This window comes from Eubalaena glacialis, chromosome 14 (genome assembly GCF_028564815.1).
Source record: "Eubalaena glacialis isolate mEubGla1 chromosome 14, mEubGla1.1.hap2.+ XY, whole genome shotgun sequence".
NCBI lineage: Eukaryota > Metazoa > Chordata > Mammalia > Artiodactyla > Balaenidae > Eubalaena > Eubalaena glacialis.
Window position 1 is genome coordinate 30,390,379 of NC_083729.1, and position 24,026 is coordinate 30,414,404.

The 24,026-nt window shown below is 34.6% G+C and overlaps 1 protein-coding gene across 2 annotated transcripts in view; it reads right to left on the minus strand.

Moving 5' to 3' along the window:
- The window catches only part of HEATR5B (HEAT repeat containing 5B), a 95,348-nt gene that overhangs the window by 29,591 nt on the left and 41,731 nt on the right, over positions 1–24,026 (minus strand). For both annotated transcript variants that reach the window (XM_061210773.1, XM_061210774.1), the window contains 8 exons: positions 22,529–22,688; positions 18,817–19,006; positions 15,771–15,940; positions 10,647–10,791; positions 7,661–7,900; positions 6,567–6,818; positions 4,297–4,478; positions 2,108–2,176 (listed from right to left, as the gene is read on the minus strand). In XM_061210773.1, coding sequence (XP_061066756.1) covers positions 2,108–2,176; positions 4,297–4,478; positions 6,567–6,818; positions 7,661–7,900; positions 10,647–10,791; positions 15,771–15,940; positions 18,817–19,006; positions 22,529–22,688 — 1,408 coding nt within the window. The remainder of the gene's footprint in view (positions 1–2,107; positions 2,177–4,296; positions 4,479–6,566; positions 6,819–7,660; positions 7,901–10,646; positions 10,792–15,770; positions 15,941–18,816; positions 19,007–22,528; positions 22,689–24,026) is intronic.

Genomic DNA, 24,026 nt, shown 5'->3' on the forward strand with positions numbered 1-24,026 from the left:
TTATAATGAAATTTAAAGCAAAAAGAGATTAAATATGAGTGCGAAAATAAAGAGTTGGTATTCCTAAGGAAAATAATAACATTTTGGAGATATTTGATAATATTTCTGTGAATTCTGGTAGAAATATAACTGAAAGTTGGGGGAAACTGTCAAAATCGAGAATTTGGTGCTAAGTTTGCTTTGCAAAAACCCAAGTACTTTCTCCACTTTAAAGAACATGAAACCAGAAACTGCAGATATTGCATTATAGGTTTGGTTTATGAAGAAAGACAAAGCAAAACTGAATCAGCAAAATCATACTTAGAGAAAAGACTCTGGCCTTATATCAAAAGAGTGGTGAATGAATGTACACTTACAAATTTTAGACTGAAATAAAATATCTAATGTATGTATTATGTTTGATTCCAACCCTGCTTTAAATGATTTATTAACCTACTGATTACTGTCCCCAACTGTCCTCAATTGAAAACATTTGAGGGTTTTCCTATAATATCTAAGAATTACTTGATTTTCAGGTTCAACATGATGTTTACTCTAGTAAACAATCTGGGATGCCATGTTTCAAGATCTGCCCAACTCCTTCGGTAACCTTAAAGAAAGAAACTTGCAACCCAATGCTCCAGCTATTTCAAAACCAGGTTTCCTCCCAGAAACAGAAGGACAGGAGGTCAAAAATTTAAGCCTGCCACTAGAAAAGAAGAAACTTCAGAAAGCAGGTAGGGCCACGTAAGAAATAAGAAGTGTTTTTTTTTTTTTAAGATTTTTTTGATGTGGAACATTTTTAAAGTCTTTATTGAATATGTTACAATATTGCTTCTGTTTTATGTTTTCGCTTTTTGGCTGCAAGCCATGTGGGATCTTAGCTTCCTGACCAGGGATTGAACCTGCACTGCATTGGAAGGCAAAGTCTTAACCACTGGACTGCCAGGGAAGTCCAAGAAATAAGAAGTTTAAGGCAAATTCAGTAACAGGAAATTTTCATACTACTCATTCACAAGATGAAATTCTAATAGCTTTTGCCTTTCTGATGATCAGGAGCTTTATAGGATGTTTTGTCTGCTTAAATATTATGATCTGAAACACTACCATAATACATTTATTTATACGTGACTGTGATATCTGATGTTTGTGTGCCAGTATCCCAATCTAAATGACTTACCTACTCTAACTCCAAGGTTTGTACCATGATCCACAGACTTCTGTCTTAAACAAGGCTTCCTCTTCTCTCTCTGGCCTGCTGTTGGTGGGAGGAGTTCATTTCTCTGAAGGCCACCATTAAGATAGCAGGCTTCAGAAAAATAAATTCTAACAGAAGGAGGAGGCAACTCATTGAGCCACAGAGTGATCAAAGTCAGAATTTCAAACCTATCATTGCAAACAGCAGAACATTCTCTGCAGAGAGGACACAGGTAGCTTGACTATGAATTCTAAGCAATAAAGATGGACTACAGCCCTGTACTCCGGAAAACTGAGAAGAATGGAGTTGCTTCTCTTCTATCCTTAGGTTAGCAGACAAAGAATTGGATTTTCTGAAAGATTAGAGCTTAATGCACAAATCCTTTTTCAGGACGGAGCATGAAAAAGATGAACTTATTAAAGGTGTAGGAACATAGGTACTTTTGTAACTCTCTTCAGAAAAAATAATATGAGAATAATCCCCTGGAATCAATTTTGCAATAAAACTTCCATATTGTGAAATTGTCTTTAGGATAATTTAATACACAGAAACTTGTAGAATTTTCACAACCTGTGGTCAAAAACCCTTTTATTACCTATTTATTATTACTATATATTCTTTAATGATTGTAGATTTTGAGATTTTACTTTTATTCTAGTCCCTCTTATGACTTTACATCTCCATTGACTACTGGACAATGTAAGAGCTATGTATTCCAAAGTATGTCCTCAGCTACAGCAAAAAAAAAAAAAAGATGTGATTAATAGTTAGTACTTCATCATTTCATACAGAATAAAAAAGGAAACTGTCACTGTTGTATTTCTGAGATAAAAATAAATACTATTTGATTTGTCTCTCTTGGAAGTGAAATTCTAAGGTAACTATAAATTTATAGAAGATAACTATAGAAAATTCTATTTTTCTTCTTACCTGGCAAGCTTTTGCTATTATGTCTGATGGAGTATCTTGTGAAAAGGCTGGTCTTAGAGCAGCTCCCACCTAGAAAAATGAATACAAGCATTTTATTTTTAAAGATAAGTAGCAAACCTCTTGTGTCTTTGGAGATGAAAACACACGAAACACATCTTTGTTCCTTTCCTTTTTATCTCTCTTTTTGGTGACAATAAACTCAATTATACCATTCTTCCTTTGCTTTCCAGGAGATTATCATTATCAAATCTGTAGGATCCTATACCAAATAGGCAATTAATCTTATTTCTTTTTCATTTATTTTTAATAGTAAATAGGATTTTCTGACAAAGCCACATGTTTCCAGAGATAACAGAAAACTGCTATTTTTTCTGTCTATATTCCTGAACATATTTCTAACAGTATTTACTTCATGGGTGAATCTCATATAACTGAGACTAAAGGCTCAATTTCTTTAAATAACTGAGTAGTACTAAAAATTCACATAGTCACTAAAAGACCTTAAAAATCATTTCACCTCAAAAAGAGACGCTTTAAAAGAAGTTTGCTCAAGAAATATTAATGTACTGTTGTCATAGTAATAAGTGAAGAAATATGAGCTTTAGTTTTCTTATCCAAGTACTAACCAGGCCCAGCCCGCTTAGAGCTTTAGTTTTAATAAGCCAGTATCAGTCACAGATTCTTAGATATATTAGATTTAATATGTAGGAGCTGAATAAGGAATTGAATATAGTCAACTCCTAATTTGAGATTTCTTCCATTACACTAGGTAAAGATACATGATTTAGATAATTTACTTTTAAATGGTTTATGAAAAAAAAAGTGAGAAAGAGTGAGAGAGTGTGTGTGTGTATGTGTGTTGAGTGTAGAGAGAAAGAGAAAAAAATCAATGTTAAAGGAAATGAGGCAAAATTCTCAATTAGCAAATATGAATGAAGGATGAAGGGTATAAGAGGTTTTTTTGTACTATTCTTGCAATTATTTCTGTAGGTTTGAAATTATTTCTAAATAGAAAGATTTAAAAAAAAAGACCTTCATTCTGATAGGTTGGGTATTTGGGAGTAAATAATTAAATACAGGTTTTCTACAGCCATTTGGCCTGGAAAGTATAACTTCTTTACCTACACTTATGATGGAAAAAAATGGACTATACATTATCCACACTTTTTAATTTTGTGTATGTTTGAACACAGATTTTAGATGAAGTATGATGTGTCTAGAGCCAAGATTTTGGTATAATCACAGTGAAAAAAAAAAGTTTTTTTCTTTTCTTACTAACATAAATTTTTTTCGCCTTCACATAATCCATTACTAGGATTACATCTATTATGCCTCTTTTGAAGAACATAAATATAGGCATAAATTTCAGGAGAAACAAGTATATCTCTGTTTAGAATATAATAAAAAAAATCTTTTGAAAGTATACAATTCTTTCAGTAATATTTTTCACTATTATTAAAAGTTAATTTATCCTTCAGCATACAAGAGGCAATTGCTTTTTTTTTTTCTTTTTTTAATTAATTAATTTATTTTTGGCTGTGTTGGGTCTTAGTTGCGACACACGGGATCTTAGTTGTGGCATGCAGGATCTTTCGTTGTGGCGTGCAGGCTTCTCTGTGGTGCGCAGGCTCCAGAGCACTTGGGCTCAGTAGTTTGTGGCACATGGGCTCTCTACTTGAGGCACATGAGCTCAGTAGTTGTGGTGCGTAGGCTTGCTTGCCCTGCAGCATGTGGGGTCTTAGTTCCCCAACCAGGGATCGAACCCGCGTCCCCTGCATTGGAAGGCAGATTCTTTACCACTGGACCACCAGGGAAGTCCCAAGGCAATTAAGTCTTGGCATATAAAATAACAGCAGTAAATCCACAACACTCTTTAAATGTTCCTTTTATCTTTTAAATGGCATGGCTAAATATCTAAACATAAGACTGGAAAGCCAGGCTGGAACATCTATTCTAGTTTTATCACTAATACTACATCATGACTTAAAAATAGTGACAAGTTTTATACAATTGTTTCTTCAACTGTGAATTGATTCAAACTGTGTAACAGGCAATGGGAGTAAAGATATGCATTCTACATGAATAAATAGGTTACAGGTCCAAATACATTTCTCCAGGGGATCTTCACTTCTTTAATCTTCGCTTTTCAAAAGATCAGTTTTAATTCTGAAACAAATAAAATATCTCACATTGGCTTGATACTGCTCCAGAATCACATGACCTGGAAATTCTGGCTCAGGCACAGTTGCAAACTTTTTGATAATGTCTTCAAGTGCTTGGAGCCCAGCCATCCGCAGCTGGTTACTATGATCAGTTGCAGCCATGAATGCCATGCGAATCAGGTCAGAAAGATGAAGTACCAAGAGGTCATCTAAAAATAAAAATAGAAGGCAAAAAGGAAAACATTTCCAAAATTAAGTGTAATCACATAAAAATATGGAATGAAATAAACTTCTTTAAAAAAGCATTTATGATCCACATATTTCACCATGTTTAAAATAACAAAGATACACTTTCAAGAAAGTTTCCATAACATAATCTCTCAAGAATATTGGTAAACCTTTATACAATAACACCGACGACATTGTAAACTGACATCTGAAGCAAAATAACTGATTATTATAATTTTCCCCAAAAGAGTTTGTAATTTTTTTGTCAGCGGGGGTTGGCAAATTCTTTCTGCAAAGAAACAGATAGTAAATATTTTTGGCTTTGCTGGCCATATAATTTCTAACATAACTACTCAACTCTGCTGTTGTAGTATGTACACAGACCATATGTACACAAATGGTTACACTGTGCTCCAATAAAACTATTTATAAAAACAGACTGCAGGTTGGATTTGGACTGCAAGCTGTAGTTTACCAACCTCTACTCTGGAAAAGATTTTTATAAGGATAAGATGTAGAAAAGGGAAGCCTTTTTCCTTTTAGCCTTAGAGTAAAGGCTGCCCTAGATCAGTCCTATCAAAGCTTAAAAGCAAGGCAATTGTTCCCAGAATGAAACTGCTATTGCTTCTCTACACAGTCTCTACCTGCACCCTCTCTCAAATCAAGACCTCTATCTTTTTCCCAAATCCAAGGTGAGGAACTCCTAACGTGGGGGAGAGGGAAGGGGCACTGGGCAGAAACTCCAAAATGGGGAGAGAATTAGGGGATTGATAGAGGTTTATTGCATTCTGGGATCTTCTGGCCCACAGAACTATAAGTTAATAAACTTCTGTTATTTTAAGCCACTAAGTTTGCAGTCATTTATTATAGCAACAATAGAAAACTAATACATCCAGCCTCTTCTACCTGGAAAACCCTCTCTCTGCCTCTAAAACCCAGCTTCAAAATAATCCCTTCTGTGAGGTCTTCCCTGGCACTTCAGGAAATGAGTAGCAGTTTTTTATGTTCCCAAAGTACTCTATCTTTCCACTATTGGGATATATGATTATTTTTGAGTGATAACTTTGTCTCTTTGTCTTCTAGACTAGAAATTCTTCAAGAGCAAGGACTATGTTTTTTTCTTCTTTGGATCCCCAATGGGAAGTAAAGAACAAGATTCGGTAAATATCTAATGAATAATGACATGATTAAAGACACCCTGTTCACAACATATTGTGCTTTGCTGGTACCCTATATTCAGATTCCAATTTTATACATAGTGTAATACTGTTTTACTTTTTGTTTTTTAGTCCATTTGTGAGTTTTACTGCTTCTTATACACAACAAAGTAAACTGAAAGGCATTTTTAACATATAGACTTCAATACAGATAACATATATGATGTGTCTTCAGATATTAAAAAAATGACACGATGATGAAGAGACAACAAAGCATAAGATAAGACAGTCTGTTACTCTACCACCTCTCTCAGCTTCTCTGGGTTTCTTCATTTGTAAGTGAAGATACTGGCCTGATGATCTCTTTGTAAATTCCCTATAATATCTGATCCAGGGGATATATGGTATAAAAGCTTACAAATGATCAAAAAGTAAAAGGTTTCAGTAATAAACAGTTTTCACCTTTTCAAAAATACCTAATAGCAGTTCTGAAATCTGAGAGTTTGAAATCTGCCATGGCATTCATGAATTCTGACATTCTCCAAGGCTGGGGACTGCAAAACTCACTTTATTTATTCACCTTAAACTTTTGCTAAAAGTAGGATAAGGTACCAAGGAAACATAAGTTACTGCCATCATTATGCTTAGGGCCATCATTATCCTTAGGGCAAATGATTAAGATAAATATATCTTAAGATAGATAGATATATAACTTTGGACCGCTTTCCTCAACTTATCTTCCCAATAGGGATCAGAAGTTGGACAGTATGTAGAGAGGACAGAAAACAAAGGTAAAAGGCAAGAAAACGTACAATAAATGAAAGGCACAGTCTAAAGCATGTTACAAAGCAGTAAAATATTTCAAACCTATAAAAATATTCTGGGGAAAAGAAGTACTGATTTTTAATTTACTTGTAGGGTTTCGCAGTTTAGCAGAACGTGCCATAGCAAGATCAAAGTGAGCCTGGTCTGCATTCTCACACAAATTGATGATTCGACACAGGCAATCAGCAGCAAATACTCGAGTGGCCCAGCGAGGTGCCACAAAGGGCTTTGATTTATCTTCTTCTCCTAGTGTGGTAAACATGGTATCATCATCCATCTCATCTTTCTTTTCAAATTCTTCATCTTTTCCACTACTTAAGGGAGTTGCAGTACTCATATCTGTAACAAAAATAAAAGCATATTATAACAACCTTACATATAGCAAAAATGATGCTTTAGAAATAGTACTGTTTGAAGATATCTAATTTAAAACCAGTAGAAAACAGTAGAATTGGCAAGGTTTTTCTTTTAAACAATCAATAAAAAGCCAAGGAGGGGGAGTGGGAGGTACAAACTATTTGGTGTAAGACAGACTCAAGGATGTATTATATAACATGGGGAATAGAGCCAATAATTTTGTAATAACTGTGAATGGAAAGTAATCTTTAAAAATTATATAAAAATTTACAATAAATAAAAAATTTAAAAAGATAGCAGCCATCAGTTTTCAACTTGAAATTCAATAATATTGTTTTGTCTTCATTGTATGTACTTGCACAATGACTTTACTTTTATGAAAGCTATGATGGTTGTTCTGTTTATGATAGCCATATAAAGTTTCTCCTTAAAATAAATATATTTAATTTAAAAAATAAATAAAAATAGAAATTAAAAAACCAGGGAAAGAATAACATAAAAATATTTTATATATTTCACTAGTTTTACATCTTATGTCAAATGACAGAGTAGCCTGGGATTTTTATATATGAAAATTAGTTTGAACTTAGTCATCTGTCAAAAAATAACCAAAGTTCATTAGTTTGTAATATAATTTAAGCTTCAACATTTTACAGGGATTTATAGATTAAAAATTATTAGTATTTTAAAATGTAAGCTCTATGTATCTGTAATGTAATATATGTATCTAAATATATCTATATATGGTATATATCTATAGATATATATCAAAATTAAATAATTTTCATTATCTTAAGAATATATTTTATATATTAAATACATACCACTAGAAGCTGCTAGGACATCTTTACAAAGCATTAGCCAATGGGAAAGTTTTTCTACAGCCAGTGATGACAGCATATGTCCCAAAGTATCATGAATATCAGAACATAATTTTCTATCTGTCTCCCGGTCTAGCATTCCAAAAAGAAGTCCCTCAAGACCAGTTTCTGTTATATTAACACCCTGGTGCCGGCAATGGACATCACTTCGAGAACTAACTCCAGGTGCAAAAGGACTGACATCTGAAAAACAATTTTTACAAATGAACTTGTATAGGATTTTATCGTATACTACAGGTAACAATTATGTTAAAGACCATGATTTACATGTAAATTCACAATAACAACAAAACCAGCTAGCTATATACACAATTTAACTATGGTCTCCAATTTACCTATCTTTAGAATGAGAATTTTATCTGACAATAAAGGTAAAAACCCTGATCTTTAAGACTGATTATTCTGCGGTATTTTAAACAAATCTCCAGGGAATGTTCATTAAATATATATTTGATTTTAACAACAAAAAGTGTGGGAAAGAGACATATATTTAAATAGATTTAATAGTCTGAAAAAATTATTGCTATATATGTTGGATGAACGAATTGAAACTTATTTAGTCTTCTAGTTCAGATTTTACAAATCTATAAAGCTAGAACACAAATTATAAATAGATTATATCCTACAAGTTTATTTAAAAATTGGGAAAATCCTGCCCAATCAAAAGTTGTTATGAAATAGTAGTTAAATTTCTTGCTTTATCTGAAAATCATTTTATTCTTATAAACAGTAGGAGTAGAACAACTGGCAGCCTTTAAGAATGAATACTATTAGGCTCCCCGAAGTCCAAAGCCCTCTGAACCTTGAAGAGAGTGATAAAGAGGGATGAGGGCTGAAAAGTGGCTTTTTAAAACTGAGTCACTCCAAAGACAGAATAAGGGGAGGTTTGCAGAAAATATCCACAGTGAGGGGAATTCAAAGACAGTAGGAAAGGGAAGGTTCCAAGGAGGGAACATTACGGACAGATTAGGCACAGAGGCCTATTTTTCACTTAGCAGTATATAGTGAATATTTTCCCGTATGAAGAATTTTACTTCCACTACGTGAATTTTCATGGCTACATAGCAAACCATTGAGTTAGGAGTACGTTAACTGATTAACCACTGAGGATGAATTCCTAAAAAAGGAATTGCTAGGTCACAGGGTAAGCACAGTTTGAAAACTTTGAGGATATACTGACAAAAAAATCCTCCAGAAAAGCTGTATGACTTTACATTTCTATCAGCAGTATAAGAAATTTCTCTTTTATTCATATCTCCCCCAACACTGGTTAAAATCATTATTTTATTATCGGTCAGTTTTATAGAAGAAAAATGCTATCTTATGATTGTATTAACTTGCAACTATTTAATCACTAGAGGTTAAAGGTATTTCATATGTTGATATTTCTCCTTTGATAAAACACCTCTTTTGTGTGCTCTCATGATTTTTACAGATGCATAAAAGAGTTACCATAGCAGGTCCGAGACTACCCTATTAAGGCCTGATATTACGGGAATTGGGTTTCAGGAGGGTTCCCATCATTTCCTGATAAAAGTGGCTTACTGTGCCTAAATAATCTGTACCAACAATATAGTTTATGTTGAACATCTGCTTTCCTTCTGAGAGTCTGAACTTTTGGTATATGCTAGGCAGACCATGCCTGTTTGACCAGTCCCCAATAAAAATCTTGGGCATTGAGTGTCTAGCAAGATTTGCTAGCAGACAACATTTCATATGTGTTGTCACAACTCCTTGATGTGTGACTCCATGGGGAGTGGACTCTTGGAAGCTTGTGCCTGGTTTGCTCTAAACTTCACTCCATTTATCCTCTCCCTTTGCTGATTTTGCCTTGTATCCTTTTGCTGTAATAAATCACAGCCATAAGCGTGACTATACGCTGAGTCCTAGCAAATCATCAAACCTGGGGGTGGTCTTAGGCCCCCTGGCACACTAATTTGTAAAAGCTTTAAAAATATTAAAATATAAATGCGCACATTTTAATACAATAAGCATATTTTGAAACTATCCCTCTCTTAGTTTGTCTCTTTCAATTTTGATTATGGTGACTGACATCTAGAAGTTTTGAACTTTTACATTTATTTAGGAGAATTCTGTAACTACTTTTGGTGCTATGTTTTCTCTCCAAAAAGCAGTAATGTTTACTGTTAGACTTTTATAATAAACTTCTTTTACATTCTACAGTACAGTATGCTTGTTAATAGAGCTCTTATTACACTATGCTAAAACTGAAGTTATTTTGGTATGTTGCTTCTTAGTATCCAAGCAACTTCTATGCATTAGGAAGCTCTTATAAGTAAAACTTTTCTCTCACAATAGGGGAAATCTCTGTCAAGCTCTGAAAAAGTTCCCAAACCACCTATCCCTAGAATCAGAAGACCAGCTACAAATTCAAGCTATACTTAAAACTCTCCCCAAAGCAAAAAGAACTGAAGAAAGCGAAGATCCACCTTTCGTTACCCAAACATCTATCTACTGACATTTCACAGTTTTACTGGTTACTTTGGTCTTACCTTCTTCAAGGAAAAGTTACATCATAAAATGTTAACTACTGTCAAAGACTGGAAGCTTTCAGGTAACCCTAAAATAGATAATTTCTCTTTTCAGAAGCCTATTAATGATACAAGGCAATATCCTTAGAGTTAGTCATCCCTTATACAGCTAAAACATTCTCAAGGGATGGCAGAAGTGTCCTGATACTAAATGCTACAAAAAATTTTTTTAAGCTATGAAATTTTAAAAAAGGTAAAAATGTAAAGTTACCAGGAAAACTACATGGGAATTTTAAAAGTGATAACAGTTTTATTTTACCTAAAAGAATAAGAAAATTGACCATATTTCAATGCAAAAATGTTATTTAATAAGTAATACTCATTTGAAATGTTAAAATACTTAAACAAAAAGAATATTGACCAATAATATAACTTACTAGCACCACTGCTCTCTTTGTCCCCTGCATTTTTTGCTAGGCTCATGGCATATTCGCATACTTCAGCTGCTTCTCTTTGTGCAAGCTGCCGGAGACATGCCACAGCTGCTCGTCGAAGTAACAAATGGGAACTACATAAGTGAACCTGTAAACCATAACAGTTTTAGACTTTTCTTTAAAAAAGCTGTAATCTCACTTGCCTAATGAATATATATGAACACCTTACTTGTGAAGAGGCTCTCCATTTAACCACCTCAGTTGTTTAAGATATAGCCAAATAATGGCCTTTTCAAAAAACAGTAATACCAATAAAATATATAAAGAATATTTTAGTAGCCTATAAAATAACTGCCCCAAGACTTGGGCACTAAAGATCATACAATATACTTAGATAAAAATCCAGAAAGATCTTTTGCACATCTTATTTTACACATGGTCGTACTAAATTCTGTCAATGAAATTTTTTAAGTTCACAGAGATTAACTGTAGTGAATGAACAGTTAGCGGGCAGAACACACAGTAAGAACTGAAAGCAAAGGGGGGTGTATAGTAAAATAAAAAACCAAAATCAAGCAAACATAAATATCTGAAAAGAACTGCAAAATGGATCCTTTCGGTATAGCATTTTTTTTAATCTCACAAGTTCGTGAAAGAATCAATATAGTACACTCTAATACATGAAGTAAAGTATAAGAGGCAGTACTGCATAATAATTAAGCGCTCAGGCTCCAGGTGCCAGACTGGATTTGAATCTTGGCTCTGCACTTACTCCTGTGTGATTAGACAAGTTACTTAACCTCTCTGTGCCTTGTCTGCCCATGTGAAATGGGGATAGTAATTCTTCACAGGAATATAGTGAAAATAAAATAAGTTAAAATAAGTATTTTACTTAGAACAGTGGATGACACATGGTAATTGCTCAATAAATGTTAGCTGTTATCACTATTACTATAAATCTGACTCATTGAGAAAATATTAAATTATGTTCCATATGCTGCTTTTTAAGCAAGGGAGTAAGTAATATATTTTAGAAATAATCTCATCCAGAAATGATGGGGGGGGAAATAAAATAATAAATAAGTGATGTGGAATACGTAACTCCTTCACACTGCTAGATAATATATTTTTATGCTCTTAATATAGCATTTGTAACTTATTTTTGTGTAAAACTCACAGCCCATGAAATTATGCCAAGTATTAAAAAAAGAAAATATAACTGAGGAGAGAAAACTGGCAGATCAGATTTTTTTCAACAGAATATTTTTTTTTTCACATCTCTTCCTGAAAATAAAGACGTTTTGGAACTTGCAAATATCCTATAATTAGAAAAGTTAAGCATGATCATATGAGATGGGAAGAACAAGTATCTCGGAGTTTCTGCCTTTTTATCTGTACAATGGGGACAATGTCCACCTTACCTCTATCTTACACAACTGTGGTAAGATCAAAGGATTAAATATATATGAAGCAGAACACCATAAATTTAATTACAACTAAATAGAATTATAGCTAAGAAAATACACTCAACAAACGCTGACTAGCAGAATCAAAGTGAAAGAAATAAAACATTTTAAGGTTTACAAAGTGTTTTCAAAAACTCAATTTCAACGATTCTGAGGTATACTCTCCCACCCCATTTTAACATCTCTGATATTAGAGATGCAAAATTATCATTAATGGTGTCTTGCAGCCACTGTAAACCAGGTAACAACAAAGTTGTATTTGTTTGAAAACTTTCCCTTGACACTTCCTGGTAAAATCCACAAAATGTCAGGAATAAACCATATTAAATTTGAAAAATATATGTGGCTTCATGCAGACTTCCTAGCTGCTTAGATATAATCACAATCTACTGTGACATCCATCAGTATAGCTTGGTTTAGCTTTGCTCTTGGATTTTATATAAATGGAACCATGAAGTCTGTTCTCTTCTGTGTCTGGTTTCTTTTTAGCAGTATGTCTGTGAGATTCATCCATGTGATTCTATGTAACAGTTCATTCATTTTTATTGTTGTGTAATGTTTTATTGAAGAATTATATCACTATTTATCCACTCTGCTGATTGGTGGACACTTAGGTTGTTTCTGGTTTTTGGCTAGTATGAATAACCAAGCAATGAACATTCCTGTACATGTTTTTTGGCACACATGTGCATGCATTTCTGTCAGGTATTTACTTTAGAGTGGAGTTGCTGGGTTATACTGTATGCATACTTTCAACTTTTTGTAGATTATGCCTCATTGTTTTCTGAAGAAGCTTCTTTTTTTTCTTACATTCCACAAACCTTAGGAATTTGTGTGCTGCTTGCTCCTACATTAAGACCTCTACCTTCCTATAAAAAGCTCTGTTATTTAAACTTTATGTCACCTTGCTATCCTATCCCTTCTGTGCCTGCCATATACTTATATCATGGTCAACTGGATATCCCTGCTCTGTCACTGACGACATGGGCATTCAGCTCAAGTCTTCCTCTCGCTGACATCTCCTATAATTTTCCCAGATGATGTAAATGCCATGTGTGGAATAAATCTGCACAGCAGAATGGCTGGTCACAAGGTATAAAAAGCACCCACTTGCTAGGAGGGAAATAACACTCATTCAGAGTGGTGGTTGTTCTTTCAAAAACACATTTTGATCAGTTCTATCATTAGATACATTTTAATACTTTCAGATCATTTAATAAAGATTACTATGGTGAAACTTACCTCTTAATACATTTGCTGAAAAAAATATTTCATTTGTGTTAGGTATTACACATGGTATCACATGATATGGCCATTTCTGGTGGCAATGACTGAGTAGAGACGAACATGAAATTGATAAAAATCATCACTGATTTCACTAATTTGGATGAATCCACGTGTGGACTGATTTTTAGAGAGTGTCAAAGATTTGGTAATGAATACAGCTCGAAGGGCATTTGGCAATGTGCAAACAAGTTAGCCACTTGAGTGGCCCTCTGTCTCATCTTTATCTGCCATGCCATCTCCTTCCCACCAGTGAAGAGGGTCACTAACGTCTACTGAACCCTCGGAACTATCACAGAATCTTTTATTTCTGCAGTTACTTCCATCTCCCACATCCCATTCTCCTCAAACCTCTGATCCTCCTCTTTGCTCCCTCATTCGCAGAACTTGATCTTCCCTATTACTTGATTAAGAAAGTACCAGTCATTATATAATAACTCCCTCAACTTCCAGTCACCAAATCCAAAACCCACCTGTGTCTACACTCATCCTCTCCTCCTTTCTTCATTTTGCACTGGAAGAGATACCCCCCTACTTGTGTCCTGGAAACTATGCCACTGGAAACCTTGGAGGATTAACTATTCCCTCTCTGTCCTACACCTTTAACTCTCCCACCCTACTGGCTCCATCTTGTCAACATATAAACACGCTCACTCTTCTCACTACTGTAGAAGTAAAAGCATCTCTTTTGACCCCATCACCCACTTGACCTATTGTCTATCCTCTGTCCTCTCCTTTACAGTCAAACTTCTGGAAAGAAGTTCCTGTTCATATTCCATATTTAACCCGGTATATTTGGGCTTCCGTTTGTACCACTCTACCAGATTAGCTCTTGCTAAGGACACCATGTGACAAAAGTCAAAGGACACACTGTAGCTGTCATCTCATTTGATCTCTTGACAATATTTGATATGGCTGACCACTCTGCTACTCCAGCTGGCATCTGTGAACACCACAACCTCTATTTTCCTTTTTAACTCTCTGACTGCTCTTTCATGTTTTTTGCTGACTCTTCTACCTTTCCTAAATTTTATATGCTGGGTTCCTCATTCAGCACTCTCTCCCTGGTGATCTCATCTACTCCTATGTCTTTACCATCTAAATGCTCATGCCTCCCAAGTTAATCTCTCCAACCAGACTTCTCTTTTCCGAGCTCCAGGTCCATGTAACTATTCAAATGTCTAAAACTGAATTAATGATATCCACTCTTTCAGACCTTCTCCTATTCCAGTGTTGCCAATATCAGGAAATTATATTACTTTGCTCAAGTCAGAAACCTGGGTCACATCCTTCCTCTATCCCCTAATTAATCAACAAATTCTATCAATCCTTTTTCCTAAATATCACTCAAATCCATCTATTTTTCCCCATTCCCATTGCTACTAACTTGGAAAAGTCATTTTCCTCTCCATCCCTAGACCACAATTCCTACCCTGTAGAGTCCATTCGCCACTCTGCAGCAACAATGAAATGTAAAAAGTGCAAATCTGATCATGTTACTCTCCTGTGGAATTCCTTCTAATGGTTCCCAATCGCTTGCAGAATAAAGTCCAAAGTTTTAACATATCTAGAAAGTCTGCAAGATGTGTCACCTGGCTAATTGTCCAGCTTCATCTTGTGACCCTATGACCCACCTCCCCCTCTTCTCTCTTAGCCCTAACCACACTGACTAAAAGGTTCCTTAAATGCATATCCTCCTTTTCATCTCAGGGCCTTTCACATATTTTTCCCTCTGCCTAAAAATAAGTGCTGTTACTCTAACGTCACGCTTTTCCCCAAACTAACTCCTATTTATCCTACCTACAGTTCACACCTTACATACCATTTTTTCAGGGAAATCTTTTCTGAATGCCTGGGTTATGATAGGCTCCCCTGTTATATGCTCTCCTGTAGCCTCTTCTAGCACTTATTTGTAAATAATCATTGTTGACCATATTCCCTTTAAACTATAAACTCCATTATGACAGAGGCGTCATCTTGTCTCATCCACAAATGTATCCCTAGTACTTTGCACAGTTCCTGACATATAGCAACCTCTCAATAAATATTTGTTCAGTGAGTCAATTAACAACTGTGATGATAGTAACAGATCCTCAGAAGTTAACAAGCAAACTTTAGGAAAAAAAATTCTGAGTGGGAAAGACTGAAAATATGATACATTCTTAGCCAAGAAATAAACAGTTCATTAAAATATTTCTTAAAGGGTGAAAAAGAAAATCAGTGAATAAAATGAATAGTCATAAAATGACTACTAAGCTGAAACTCTATAATGCACAGCCCAGGAAACATGTTTTTTGTTTTGGCCTAGTCTGATCTTTTGGGAAACAAATTTGGGGCTCCCTAATTAAATCAATGAATGAAATAGCTTTATACTTACACAAAGGCTAGGAACGAGACTAGATAGATTGACATGTCGTGGTGCAAACATGTGAAGCTGCTGAAGGCAAGATATGGCAGCTGCCTGCACGAGAGAGTCTGAATGGTCCTGGGTTATTGCACAACCCACCAAACAAGAAGAGCGGATTGTGGATATTGTTGCTCCATTCCCTAGAAGCAAAGTCAAAGAGAACATAAAGTACAATGACTTTATTAGTAGCACCAAAAATATCCCTAGAAAATAATTATCTTCTAAATAACCCCTCTTTCTAAACAAACAAACAAAAAAGTACACCTGAAATTAATACAACACTGTAAATCAACTGTACTTCAATTTAAAAAAAAAGAATAACTGTTGAAGTAACATTAACTAGTATGTTTGCTCTATGGTTAGGTTTGGTACTGCAATTGTTAAACCAATAATCACTATAAGAAATGCCCTTACTTTTTTTCCCCTTACATTTTGACAGCATACATTTTATGAAGCAAATAAAATCCTACAGAACAGGAGTCAGCAAACTTTTCTTTAAAGGGCCAGAAGTAAATATTTTTTACTGTGCTAGCCAAGAGGCAAAATCCACACTACTCTATTATGTAAGTGCCTATATAACCATTTAAAAATGTTAAAACCATTCTTACCTCATGGGCTCTTAAAAAAAAAAAGGACCAAAACCCAGGCATCTGAGCAGATTCAGCCCATGGGCCACAGTTAATCTGCCTATCCTGCTTATCCCCTGTTATAAGAAAGTCATCCCAGAAATTCCTTTCCTTGAAAGCCAACTTTAAAAAAGGAAGATTTTATTCTATTCTATTTTTTTGGCCACGCTGCACGGCTTGCGGGATCTTAGTTCCCCGACCAGGGATCCAACCCGGGCCCCTAGCAGCGAGAACTAGGAGTCCTAACAACCTCTGGACCACCGGGGAATTCCCCAGGAAGTCACTTTTGAAAGGATGTAATGTACAGCATAGGGAATACAGTGAATAATATAATAACTTTACACAGTGACAGATGGTTATTAGACGTAATGTGGTGATCAATTCATAATACATATAAATGTCAGTTGTACACCTGAAACGAATATAATATTGCATGTCAACTATACTTCATCAAAATAAAAAAAGGAGTCACTTTTAAGATAAATAAATATTTCTGATTACTATTCAGACTGTTTTGAAAACAAAAATTCTGCAAAATCCATACAAATGATTTCAAAACACAACTGCTTATGAATGATGATAATGCATCTTTCTTAGATTTAGCTAGCTTTACATTTATCCCCTGATAAACTATATTCTCTTTTAAACCCATCATTGTTGTATTTGATTCTCTGTTCAAACAATAATACCACATCTATTATATAATAACGACAAATCCTATTTTCCTAACAAGATTAATGGCTCATCTCTGAATAAAGTTTTACTTCTTAAAAAAAAAAAAAAAAAGATTAATGGCAATTTTTACAAAGGTAGGAAAAATAAATTGCAGTATTATATACTGTCTAGATTAAAATGTCTTAATTGCCAAATATAAGTGCTTTAAAATTTTTACCAATGCAAAATAATTTTTTATACAACAGAGACCAAACAAGGAAATCATAGACTCACACAAGAGTCACATTCTAGTCTGAAATACACACTGCCTCATCAGAAAGTACTTGGTAAACACCTACACTTAATCAAAGGCACATATTTATTCTCTCTTCATCCTTGTGATATTCACTGGAAGAAAGAACTATCAACTTTTCTCAAAGAGGACACTGAGTCCAAGATAGAGACATGTCTAAAACACATTTTTTCAACTCCTACCATTCATCCTTAAGATCTTTTCTTTTTTCACTTCCGTCTTTTTTTTAAATATCTGTCCGAATGGAGGCAACATATAGCATACTGATTAAGAATACAGGCAAAGGAAATTTATCTGAGCTTCACCTCTGATTCCAACTACTCATTGGCTATACATACATATATATATATATATATATATATATATATATATATATATATATATATATATATATATATATAACCTTGGACCTCTCTCAGCCTCAGTATTTCATCTGTAAAACAGAGAGATATACCTTTATCAGGACTGCTGTCAGAATTAAGTGAGGTAATATAAATGAAAAGCTTGATCCAGGGCTTCCCTGGTGGCGCCTTGGTTGAGAATCTGCCTGCCAATGCAGGGGACACGGGTTCAAGCCCTGGTCTGGGAAGATCCCACATGCCGCGGAGCAACTAGGCCCGTGAGCCACAACTACTGAGCCTGCGCGTCTGGAGCCTGTGCTCCGCAACAAGAGAGGCCGCGAAAGTGAGAGGCCCGCGCACCGCGATGAAGAGTCGCCCCCGCTTGCCGCAACTAGAGAAAGCCCTCGCACAGAAATGAAGACCCAACACAGTCAAAAATAAATAAATAAAAATAAATTTAAAAAGCTTGATCCATTGAAAGATTTAATAAATGGTAGGGGAAAAAAAGGAATGCTCTGAAAGTGGCTTATATATTTTGCATAAATTCACAGTAATTTTCTTACCTGAGTGTTTAATTTAACCATTAGTAGAATTATTTCAGTGGAAGTGCATGGTAAGAATATGGGCCTTAGGATCACAAATCTGCTACTCCTTAGCTGAGTTACTTATCTTCTCTGAGCTTACTTCCTCAGAGAAAAACTAGATAATATTATCTTCCTTAGAGTTAAAAAAAAAAGTGAAGCTAAAGTCCATGAAGACAATTGTATGGCACTCCAGGCCAAAGGAACTCCACTTTTATCTTTGACTTCAAGGGGCTCCAGGTAACATTTCACTTAGATGTTTTCTCTGCTCATAACTTCAAAAATCACCTTCACATCACAGGTTTGTTGCAGGGATTAAATAAAATAGCACATGTAAAAAGCAGAGCTCCAGGTGTTCAGTAAATTGCAAGCATTCAATACATAGTAATTATTATTATTATTATTACAAGATTTCTTCAGGCAACATTATGGTGACATTCAGGAAGTTGAAAGACAGTAATTATCTGTCTAGTCCCTTTAGTTTAAGATGAATTTACTCACCTTGTAGTTCAGGGCCAACAGTAGTTATTATAGCACCCAAACATCTACCCAAACACTGATGAACTTCTGTATGGGAGGGTGGAACTGTCAACAGCAAGGTAAGAACTAGAGATAATGTTGGCTCCACATATCCACGATACATTGGGCCACTAGAATCCACTATCAGAGCAAGTGAATGAAGGGACCAAGTCTGGAATAAAATATGATTTTATTTTATTGTAAGTAATAGAGTATACTGAATTGATATTTAACTTAAATTTTCATAAACACCAACATCATAGTTTTTAATCAATAATCCAGGAATACATTCCTTAAGAAATAAAAGGTAGCACATAAGCTACAAGTAGCTAATAACCAAAGCCACTGATGTACAATGCTATGTCTACAGTTTCTCTGTAGTGTGGCTTTGAGTGTCAGAAAAAAAGTTTTGTTGATGAACTCATTTTTCTGTTATAATGTACATGTATTTCATACTTCCAAAAAACAATGACTGATATAATAAGTGTTTGGTTTAGTGGTTGCTATGGACATCAAATATATCTTTATTGCCTGTATTGTTGGAGTTTTACTAAGAAACTAGTCTGAAATAAAACAATGTTCTGTACTCAGATCTATTTCTCGAGCAATGACATTCACAAAACAGTTCCTCAAGTGCATCAAACCATTTCAGGCCCAAATTTTTGTTTACTAAGCACAAATAATCTTAGTGGTTAATAGTATTTGCAAAACTAACCTAGAGCAATGTACTGTAATCAGCACAGGCTTAAGAAAACGCAAAGTCCTTTAAGCTACCCACATCCACCTGTTAAAGAACGAACCTTTTATTTTTGCTGTTGGCAGCCCCAAAGGAGAGCTGCACTACTGGGCTGAGGACAGAGAGGTCTCAACAGAGAAGTTTCCCAACTTACCAACATGGTAGAAAAAAAATCCATACCTTAATTTCTATTACCTGTCAATCTACTCCAATCCTAGGGAATTTAGCAACCTGAGTTGGACAGTTATGTGTAGAAACCACACCTATTGACAAAAGTAATAGGGATATAACAGCTTGAGGGAGGAAAACCAGAATACACATTCTGGAGAAAAAAATTAATGGAAGAAACAAAAGAAAGTATTTTAATAAAACTATCATAAGGATTTTTAAGGCAAATAATTAAAGCACAAAGGAGATTCTAGAAGTGTTTTAAAAAAACAAACACACACCCAGTATTTATATTAAATTGTTCAGTAGAAAACTGGAAAAAAAAGAATTATTGTTAAATACAAAAATCATTACCTTGAAGTTCAAATGGAAGATTATCCTGTAACCCACAGTGAAAATACAAAAAAATTAAAATAATGAGGATAAAGACAAGAGACTCAATATATAAATAAGTACCAGAAAGAGAAAAAGAAAAGATAAACTTATATAGAACTTGATGAAATTTCTAAGCTGCAAGGATAAAGAGAAAAATCCTTACACACTGTGAAACCAAAATATTAGGTTACAAACATACAGACCTATTTCAGATAAGTTTCTTAGCAATAAAAAGATGGGGAAAAAGATAGCTATGATGTCCATAAGCATCATTAATTCAGAAATTTATTACACAAACCAATGTCTTTTGGGCGTGTGAAATATATGCGCTGTGTAAAAGAAGAAAATGAATGCATCATTAAAGTTTTATATCTGAATATTCAAAGCCACACTGCAGAGAAACTTTAAATAGAGTATTTGCACATCAGTTGTTTTGATTATTGGCTTATATGTTATCTTTTACTTCTTAAAGAACATATTTGAAAGTTTTTATAGATAGCTGATGAAAAACTGAGATGTTAATATTTATGGAAATTTAACTCAAAAAATTAAGCTACTATTAGCCTCTTACACGCAACACAAAAAATACTGAAACATTTACGAATAATGAAAAAAAGGACTGTGTGCCAGGAACAGTATACCCAACCCAAATACCATTCAAATTTGAAGACAGAATAAAGCCTTTTTTTTTTAGATATGCAAGGAATCAGAAAGCACACCAGTCAACGACCCTTTCTAAGATTATTATTGCTAAAGGAAGTTTTCCTATCAAGTAAAAATAAAATAAGAACAAAGATCTCAAGACAGGAGTTGAGGATACAAAAAAGAAAACATTATTGAAGACTAAATCTCTAGTAATTACAACTAAATATATGTATACAATAATTTGACTGGGAAGTATAATTTTTGAGTTAGGATTCTTATAACAGAAGAGACTTTAGAGAAAACTGAAGAATGCTACCATACTATTCTTGTGCAGATGTGAGCTGAAACAGAAGCTCTGAGGGAATATAAGTGGTCCACATTACAGTAAGATGTCATGTCATAGAAAAAGAATCATGTGAAGCAGTCACTTACAGGAGTGTGGTTTTAAGAAATAAAAGCAAGAGAGGGTTGAGAAAAAGGTGAAGACAAAGGAAAGAAAACTAGCACCTACTCGTTGACATAAAAGAAGAAAGCAACAACTTCTTAGGTAAAACAATTTCACAGTTGTGTTCTTTTCTTCCAGATTACTGTGGAAACAGCATTAAAAAAAAACAGCATAGCACCTCTTTAGGAGCAACATTACTTCATTTTTGATTTTAGTCCTTTTGGGACTTTTGTGCTTTACACAGCTGGAAACCTTTACCAAGAAGTCAAAGGCAAACTAAGCCTGCAGACTAAGAAGTCTCTGGTGGATTTTGCATTCTTTTCTTATGGTGAAGGAACCCATTTATTAACAAACTAATGACAGGTAGTAATGGCAATTAAACTTGTCTCTTCCAGCTTCTGAGTCCCAATATGAAGCTGGCGAGTTGAATGCTATTGGTTTCATACACTCAATATTTTTAGGTGCATCACTGGGAAATGGCAAATCAAGAGTATAGGATATTTTCACACACGTGAAGTTCTTGCCTCTTATTGTAGTTATACCTATTTTTGTATAAAATATCTAAGGAGAGAGAAAAAAAGAAATTCAAGGAGTACACCTGAAGATTCAGCCAACAACACTGTACCTGGGTTAGGGTATTAGAGAAGAGAGAGAAGACTGTTATTAAAAGAAATTTGATCATCCAACAAACGTAAGGAAATACAAAGAGGAGGAAACATGTACAAAGGATAATAAATAATAAAAAGAAACCATGTTTCAAGGAATGTTGTGAATGGGTTAAACTCCCAGAATAAGAAAGACTTTAGGATTAGGTTCAGATACAAAATCCTGTTATACACTCATAAAGCAAAATGACAGAGAAAGACCCTAAGACATTTTTCCTAACAGCCCATCAGAATCATTACTATTTTTACAAATAATTTTCCTAAAAATAATATTTTAAAATTTCATAATAGGGCTTCCCTGGTGGTGCAGTGGTTAAGAATCCACCTGCCAATGCAGGGGACATGGGTTCGAGCCCTGGTCCGGGAAGATCCCACATGCCGCGGAGCAACTAAGCCCGTGAGCCACAACTACTGAAGCCTGCGCACCGCAACTACTGAAGCCTGCACACCCAGAGCCCATGCTCTGCAACAAGAGAAGCCACCACAATGAGAAGCCCGCACACCTCAACAAAGAGTAGCCCCTGCTCGCCACAACTAGAGAAAGCCCGCGTGCAGCAATGACACCCAACACAGCCAAAGTAAATAAATAAATAAATAAATAAATAAATAAATAAATTCATCCAAAAAAAAAATTTCATAATAAACAAATCCATATTATACCTGGACTTCAGAGGATGTCCCATCCTGTGCTAGAGCCAATAAAATGCTGACGCTGGTCTTCAGATGTTGTCCTGAGCCGATACCACCAACATAACGATGCAAACAGCCCAGAGCCAAAGAATGGCCAGTTCTGGATACAACATCTCGAGCTGATTTCAATCTGGAAAAGAGTTATGCTTCAGGGATTGTTTTTTCTATTTCCCTACGGCAATAACAAGCTTATGAATCACACAATAAAAGGGATTTATTCTGGAAATCAGAAAAGATTGCAATCTTTATTACTTCTTTCTCTACTCACTAACAAGAGTCAGAGATTTACTTTAAACTGGTTAAAGTCATACATTTCACGGAAGAAAGCCTACCTTTAGAGAAATATGAAAGAGGACCTACAACGTCACAGCTTTTAATATTAATTATTCCTTGAAAAGACAAGAGCCATTTGAAATGTATTTTTACCATTGGTGTTTTAAATAAAAGACAAATAAGACAAAAAGACTATGACTCATAATCATGCACCAACATAGTCAGTTACTATTAGAAAACATTAAAATACCACTAAGAACAAAACTCCTAAAATAACAAAGGAGGCTAGAAAGCAACTTTGGTTGCATTTTCAAACTGTATTATAACTCTCAATAAGCCATCCATGATCAAACTTCTGTCACAAACTCATAAAAATGAAATAAAGCCAAGATATGAAAAACCATCACCAAGACTCTGGCTGGTCAGTTTGCCTATAGCAAAGAAAGAAAAATTCTAAGTGCTGTCACGATGGAACAGACGTTAAGAAATGTAGTAATGAAGGAAGTGAACTAAGTCCATCCTTAGCAGTATTTCTAATATACTATATCCTTGGATAGTGATCTCTCTCTCTCTATGCCTCAGTTTCTCCATCTGTAAAATGAACATTATCATTACTCCTATATAGCAGTTGTTTTGAGGAATGAAAGAAGAATGAATGCAACCTGTGAATTCTAAAAAGCCTTATACAGATTAGAAAGCTTCCTTCATATTGTTATTTTTCAGAGTTCATTTCAGTGAGCTAAAAAAAAGCTGAGCCAATTTTCTCAGTGATAGTCATCTATTCAATAAAGTAAGTAATCTAAGATACAAGAATATATCATATATATACTTTCCCAGGGGTCTCAGAGTGATTTTCAATTTGAATGGAAACTAATTTAACCAGTAATGGTTTTTATTTTTATCTGAACTGGGTCTTAAGCAATTGAGTTACTCCCTATTAACTGAGAACGGTTTATAGGAATGATTCCAGTCTTAATGCTAAGATGGCATATGATTTTAACGTGCAAAAACAGCTGACAGATCTGTATGTATAGGTGATTTGGCTTTTCATAGTTGGCTATTATATCAGCAAGAGATAATGTTGATAAAAAACAGTCTGATATAATGAAGCTGCAGGATATTGAAGCTTTTTCAAAATAGAACCAGATTTTGTCAAATCTAAGATACCACAGATTTCTCTTAATGTACCATCATT